This window comes from Eriocheir sinensis, unplaced genomic scaffold (genome assembly GCF_024679095.1).
Source record: "Eriocheir sinensis breed Jianghai 21 unplaced genomic scaffold, ASM2467909v1 Scaffold792, whole genome shotgun sequence".
NCBI lineage: Eukaryota > Metazoa > Arthropoda > Malacostraca > Decapoda > Varunidae > Eriocheir > Eriocheir sinensis.
In genome coordinates, this window is record NW_026112156.1 from 23,571 (window position 1) to 31,300 (window position 7,730).

General features: G+C 54.7%; 1 protein-coding gene across 1 annotated transcript; it reads left to right on the forward strand.

The window, feature by feature from the left end:
* Positions 1–2,914: 2,914 nt before the first annotated feature.
* LOC126994431 (uncharacterized) lies at positions 2,915–5,337 on the forward strand. The gene is made up of 2 exons (XM_050853751.1): positions 2,915–3,351; positions 4,598–5,337. Exons 1-2 carry the CDS (start codon positions 2,983–2,985, stop codon positions 4,991–4,993), a joined length of 765 nt encoding a protein of 254 aa, XP_050709708.1. The 5' UTR covers positions 2,915–2,982; the 3' UTR covers positions 4,994–5,337.
* Positions 5,338–7,730: the final 2,393 nt, after the last annotated feature.

Sequence of the window (7,730 nt, forward strand, 5' to 3'; positions counted from 1 at the left end):
CGGGGGCAGCGCGGCATCTAATCTGCACGACGGCCATCATTGTCTCAACGACCTGCAGCACCTACCTTCCGGCTCTATTTTGCGTTTTTTTATTTTATTTGTTATGTTATGTTTTGTGGGTTGTTGTTGTCGTCTTTGTCAGCAGAGGAGTCCCTTACCTGCCACGAAGAAAACAAACAAACTAACTGTGGGAAGCCTGCCAGACTCGGGGGTTGTTAATTGTTGTTGTTGTTGTTGTTGTTGTTGTTGTTGTTGTTGTCGTTGTTGTCATGACTGAGGGTCTTCTTCCTAGTAATATCAGCAGGAATTGACGTAGGAATGGCACTATGTACTTGAGGGGGTGTCCAGAACTCTCTTTTTGGAAAAGGGTGTGGCTCCCAAGGGGAGCCGGATTAAACGGTACTGTTGTCGTCCCTGAAAGGCCGAGGGCGATTACTTCTTCTCGGTCTTCTTGGGCAGGAGCACCGCCTGGATGTTAGGCAGCACACCTCCCTGGGCAATGGTGACGCCGGAGAGGAGCTTGTTCAGCTCCTCGTCGTTGCGGATGGCCAGTTGCAGGTGGCGGTGGATGATGCGGGTCTTCTTGTTGTCGCAGGCCGCGTTGCCGGCCAGCTCGAGCACCTCGGCGGCCAGGTACTCCATGACGGCAGCCAGGTACACGGGGGCGCCGGCGCCCACGCGCTCGGCATAGCTGCCCTTCCTCAGTAGACGGTGGATCCTGCCCACGGGGAACTGCAGGCCGGCACGACTGGAGCGGGACTTTGACTTCCCCTTCACCTTTCCTCCCTTGCCGCGTGCCCGTAGCGGTGCACGGGCGAGCAGCCGACCGGTCGACTTGACTGCCGCGGTGGGGCCCTAAGCGAGGATAACCAGGCGGGTCAACCACGCCGCCGCGGAAGGACCCCCCAGCCGCTCGCCCGAGGAGTGCTGGCGTTCCACTGACCTGCCGCTCATTCTTCTTCTTCTTCTTCTTCTCTAGATTTACCCCCTAAAAAGGGGGAACGGGCCTTTGTCCGTGGACGGCCCGTCGCAGAGGGGAACCCGCCGCGGGCGTGCGGCGGGTGGGGGAACCCTTCCGTCGCCGCCACAGCCACGGGTAGAAGCCGGCGAGCAGCGACGGAGGAACGGGCCCTCCGAGCTCCGGCTCAGGAGCAGCCCGCTCGTGTTGGCGAGCAATGCAAGCTCGTTGCGGGACGCCTCCGCCGCCGCCACAGCCACGGGTAACAGCCGGCGAGCAGTGACGGAGGCACGGGCTCTCTGGGCAGGCGCCCAGCAGACACCCGTAGCGGTGCGCGGGCGAGCAGCCGACCGGTCGACTTGACTGCCGCGGTGGGGCCCTAAGCGAGGATAACCAGGCGGGTCAACCACGCCGCCGCAGAAGGACCCCCCAGCTGCTCGCCCGAGGACCACTTTTTCGCCCTATATAGTGCAGCGCAGGATCGGAGGGCGGGGACGGCCGGGCGAGCCTGCCAATGGGAGCGCGTGCCGCCTCGCGTCATCGCGATCCCGAGTAAGCGGCGCCGCCATAAAGGGGGAATCCGGGGGCTTCCCCCTTTTTAGGGGGTGAATCGAGAGAAGAAGAAGAAGGCAACCCGTGGCTGAGGCGCCGACGGAAGGGTTCCCCCACCCGCCGCACGCCCGCGGCGGGTTCCCCTCTGCGACGGGCCGTCCACTGTGACAAAGGCCCGTTCCCCCTTTTTAGGGGGTAAATCTTCAACAACAACAACAACAACAACAACAACATTCATTGGACCTGCTGCTTTCGCCCTGACAAGACGTCTGCCCCGCTTGCTCCAGTACAAGTCACGCCTCGCCGCTCGGTAGTGTCGCCCGCCCATCACCGTGCGCTGTCCACCCCGTGCACGCCGGCCGGCCGCTCGCCCTGTGATAAGCTGCCCCGCGCTGCACACCAAACTGTGCACCCTCCACCTCGCGCCAGCCTCCATCACACTACTGCTTCTGCCTTGTACACTCCGTGTACGTGTACGTGTACACAAGCGCTGCCTGTGCTCTACCTGTTTTGGTATTACGACCAGTGCTACAGCTGCCAATTAGAGACCCCCGCTCTTTTCCGACGCCGAACCCTGAAGGAGTGCCAGCGTAGGGCACGTCCACGAAGGGGGCCCTCAGAGGGCTGGTTATAGGAAATTGTGGGGTGGCCGTCAGGGACTCTGATAGGTGACAAAGACCCGTAAGGGGCAACGACGGGCCCAGTCTGAAGACTATTTAGCCACCCGTTCGTTGTAGGTCACTGGCATCCAGCCCTCACCCCTCACCCTTAGCTAGCTGTGTTCCCGTTGGGGGCGGTCTTGTTTTTAGGGTTGTTAGGTTTACTGCTTGTGCTTCTTCATCATGGGCAAGCAGAAAGGCCGGCGTAAGTACGCCCCCCCGCCTGCTGGTACTGTTGCTACCCGCTCATCTCCCTCCCCTCCGCCCGCTCGTGGTGGTGTTTCCCGTTCCCGCGCTCCTCCCTCCCTCCGCCCGCTCGCGGTGCGGCCTCCCGTTCCCGCTCTCCTACTTCTCCTCCGCCCGCTCGCGGTGCTGCTTCCCGCCCCCTCTCTCCTACCGCTTCTCAGCACTCCTCTGCTGTCTCTGGCTCTGACCCCGGCCCCGCTGTTCCTACCCCTGCTGCCTCTGAGTCTGTCCTCGGCGCCGGCCCTCTCCTCGCTGACTCTGACTCCTGCCCTGGCAGCCCCGCTGTCTCTGACTCTCGCCCTGACGGCCCCGCTGACTCTGACTCCGACTCTACCGGCCCTCCCCCTGCTGACTCTAAGGCGCGGCCACACTTGCCCTAGAACATTGCTCGAAACAATGTTCGACGCATGAAGGAAACATGTCTCTAACTTTGTCACGGACGTGTTCGAGGCACTAGCGTCCACATCATGTTGGCAGCTCTGCCTGTGAGATGGTGGTAGCACTGGTGTGGACGAGGCTTCGAGCTGCTGACATGTATCATCCACACCATTCAAGCGACGGCAGTGCATGGTGTGGACAATGGAGTGGACCAAGGAGCAGACATTCGTGTTGATTGAACTGTATCAGTCACACCCAGTGTTATGGGATCCAACAGATCCAACATACAAGAACAAAGTGAAAAAACTACACGCTTGGAGAAGCATCTCACAGGCCCTGGCAGTAGAACGAGCCGAGGTAGAAAAGAAGATGAAAACTTTGATTGGCCAGTTCCGGAGGGAGCAGAAAAAAATGAATACGAAGTCTGGAGCTGGAACGGGCGATGCATATATAAGCACATGGTTTGCCTTCAACAGCATGAAGTTCCTGTTAAGTAGAAACACACCACATCCCACAAACGACTGTGGTATCAGGGTAAGCAGTGATATTCCTATATACGTCCTGAGGTGTTTATTTACGAATGACATAACATGTATAATTAACATGCATCCTAGTATCAATTTCTTACTTGGATTGTACAAATGTCAACATAATGAAACTGTACACAACACATAATAATGAATAAAACTTAAGATTCATCGTAGCATTACTCATTTAACATAGAGACAATCACATTAGTTATAAATGCTATGTTAAAATGTTCTTACTACCATATACCATAACTTCATCACTTGCACTCTTGAAGAATCAGTAGTGCCCCGGCGTACTTGTTTATACAGATTGCTTGCACTTAGCAATAGTTATCCTGCCAGGGCACCCGTCCCACATTACTCACAAAGTACTCTTTGAACTCTGTACGGATATCCTGTGCAGTCATTGTTGAAATATGGGTACTTCCCTGTGCAGGTTGCATACACGATTCACTATGAGAATTGCGCCATGAACCTGAGATGAATGTACCGCTGTCATTATCGAACACATCAAAGGTGCCAGGGGGTGAATATGCTATTCTTGATGATGTACTACTCCTAAGGTAATTATGTAGATACACACATGTCGTAGTTACACTTTTTACAGTGTCAGGTTTCAGTAGCATAGGCTTGCGTAACACTCTAAATCGAGCAGTTAATATGCCAAATACATTCTCGACCACTCGTCTTGCTCTGCTTAAACGGTAATTATAAACTCTCTTATTCGACCCCCTATCATGGTGGCCGCTGTATGGTTTCATAATGTTCTCCAGTAATGGGAATGCTTCGTCTCCTACAAAGACGTACGGCATGGGTTTTTCTCGACCAGGAAGCGGAGTAGGGGTAGGAAGGTTCATGGCACAGTTATCTAGTGATTGTTTGAAGATAGTCTGGTTAAATACACCACCATCTGATATACGACCCTGACAGCCAACATTTATATATGTGAAGTTGTATGTAGCATCAACAACAGCAAACAGAACTATGCTAAAAAATCCCTTGTAGTTGAAATAATCACTCCCTGTAGACGAAGGACATTGCACACATATATGTTTACCATCCATCGCTCCAACACATTGTGGGAAATCCCACAAACGTTCAAACTCTCGTGAAATGTTGATCCATCCATCTGCAGTTGTTGGCAACTGAAAGAAAACCACTCCTATAAGAATAATAATTTTAGTACATATATAGTTACTACCGGTATTATTATTATTATTATTATTATTATTATTATTATTATTATTATTATTATTATTATTATTTTGTTCTAGTTTCAAGGTAATGAGCCGTCAACATCCACTGTTGCTCAAAATACGGAGGACACCGCCACGGGATCCTCGCCCGAGGGAGAACAAGAAGTGTCCATCATGGAACGGGCAGACACCGTAGGGCCGAGCACTTCAACAAGCGTACGTGTAAATCGTAAAAGGAGACAGGACGCCATGGCGGAGGAGGCGTATGACATTATGAAAACACTGCGGCAGGGGTATGAGAGCAGGGACGAATATCACCATTTTGGGGAACTGATTGCATGTAAAATAAGGGCACTTTCTTGTCACCACGCAAGGAACACGGTTCAAAATATAATACAGAACACACTATACAATGCAGAGCAAGGGATGTATGACAAACCAACACCCACCACTCAACAGCAATACATGAACTAATGCACGATCTCTGAATAACACTATATGGGATCAGTACTTGTTAGTACAGTCGCCCTCATTAATTGAAAATTTACCCTTTGTGATTAGGTATTCTAGTAAGATTTTACTAGTACACTGAGACCTCATTATTTTTTAAGTGCCTTTAAAGATATGTTTATGCTAATAAAAAAAAAATAGTTTTATTCATCACCACCATATTTACTCAAGATTGTTATTTACTATTGGTGGAATAAAAATTCTGGTGGCAACTGTTCGTACGTGCATATGGTATGTCTTAATGGGACAGTATGCTTATGCACCACCTGCCTGTTTCACTGTAATAAGTAAATTGGTACTTACTCCTTCCTTACATTATCCTTACCTTCACGTATTCACTGAGGCCGCTCATAAGTGCTTCACACACTTCTGGCACTATCTGTGAAATACTCTGCTTGGATACTTTGAAAAGGTAGCTGAGACTGCGATATGAATCGCCTGTTAGCAGATATCGTAGTGTTACTGCCAGCCGATCAGTGCTCGAAATTGGTTTTCTGAGCCTGGTTTCCACTTTGGTAATAGTAGGTCCAATTATGTTGAGTATGTGCTCAAAGTCTGCCTTCGACATCCTGAAGAAATTTGAAAAGGATGCACTGTCCCCGAGTTGAGCCGGCAACAATCCAACGTCATCTCCCATCAGCTCATTGAGGATATTGTTCCTTTCACCAGTGTTTTTTTCTCTAAGCGTTGGACGCATCCAAAATCGGCGACGATATCTTCCCGTTGTCTCTGCTGTGTAAATAGTATCACCGTAGCTGCAGCGGCCAGTAGCGCGTCTTCCCTCGTCGCCATGGTGCTGGGTAGTGACTGAGGCAAGTGTGGACCACTTCACTATGTCCATGACTTTCCCCAAACAGTGGCCGAAACACTGTCCCAGTACTGTCAGTGACATGTTGCTAGCGTGCGTGTAACATGTTTTCTTCATGCGTCGAGCAGTGTTTCGGGCAATGTTCTAGGCAAGTGTGGCCGCGCCATAACTCTAGCCCCGGCTGCTCCGCTGCTCCTCACTCTGCCTCCGGCCGTGACGTCCAGCATAAGCGTGCCCGCTGCTCCTCCTCTTCGTCCGCTGCCTCCTCGACTGAGGGCTTGCCTCCTGATGAGCCCGCTGACCCCTCTGCTTCTCGGGCGTGTAAGTCGCGGAGAGTTCATGACCGAATGGAGGACTCTGAGTCAGGGTCGAGCTTGACATCTTCATCTGAGTCAGAGATTTTCGTCGATGTCATCGACGGGGAGACTGCTCCTTCACCCACCGCGCCCCCCATCAACAACCCTGCGGATGATGACGGTTGGCAAACGGTGGGCCCCAAGCGACAGCATCGCTCCTTACCGGCTGATTCTGCCTTGTCCGCCGGCGCTTCTACCTCGCTGCCCCCTCGGCACCCCTCTCGCCCCCAGTCACCTCTGCCCCCGCCACCTCGGACTATGAACGCCCCTGCTGCTGCTCAACCCGCTTCGCTGCCGAAGCTGCTCATTCCGGCGACTGTCGGTTTCGAATCAACCCTCGACCTCGCCGAGGCCCTGGAGCAGCAGCTGGGCGAACGCCTCTCGCTCAAGTTCCTGGAGTCGGGGTGTGTGTTAATCACACCTGCAGACAGTGCCCAGCACGACACCCTGCTCGAGGTGAGGGAGGTATCCGGCGTCCCTGTGCAGCTGAGGGTGGCCCCCGGAGCGAACACCAAGGGCGTGCTGCTGGCATACCCTGTTGCGCCATCCACGCGTGTTGGAGGCAGTGCGCTGCACTACCCGGGACGGCCCGACGCCCCAGGTATTTGTCACGGTCGCGGGGCCGCTGCCGGGCTCGTTGGACCTGGGGAGCTGGGGGACCTTCTACACGCGCCCCTACAGCAAGGAACCCCTCAGGTGCTACAATTGCCAGCAGTTCGGCCACCACCGGGCCAGGTGCAGCCGTCCCCCGGTCTGCGGCATATGCTCTGCCAGTCACGACACGGAGCGGTGCCTGTCAAAGTACAAGACTGGCCAGACCATCACCAGCAGATGCCCGAATTGCCAGGGCGAACACCATGCCTGGAATCGGGCCTGCGCCAACAGGCGAGAGCTGGTCGACAAACAGCGCACTGTCCAACAGCGCTGGGTCGTCACTCATCGCCCTGCTCCTCTCGGCACCTTCCGCTGGGGAGCCCAGCAGCCCCCCGCGTCCACGGCTGCTCCAACGCCCCGCCTCCCCCAGGCTGCCCACCAGCCATCTCTTACACCCCCTTCACCAGCTCCGTACGAGGAGAGCTTCCCTCCCCTTACCCCACGCCATCTGCCACCTTCCCAGCTCACCGCTACCCAAGCGCCCGACGCCAGCCGCCAGCCCCGCCCCCTCACTACAGCAGCTCCCACTGCCGCCCCTCCCGGCTGTCTCCTCATCACAAGGGAGATGATGGTGGGACTCTTGGAGGGCTTCGGGCGGATTATCGCAACGGCACTCAAGTCGGACGTCGAGCAGAGAGTGTTCTCGGACGCAGCGCAGCAGGTGGTGGGAATCTCTTCCGGAAACGCCGGCCCAGCAAGCTGCCGTCCCTCCTGTGCAGGCTCCTTCCCCCGGCGGGCCATCATCAACCCCACCTACGCCGACCCCTCGTGCTCTGAAGACTCCCCTTCCACCTCCTCCTGCCCCCGTGCACGCGAGCAGCTCCGCACTCCTCCCAACCCCTCCGGCCGTTGCAACCAGCCAGCACCATCCGTTGGTAGCACC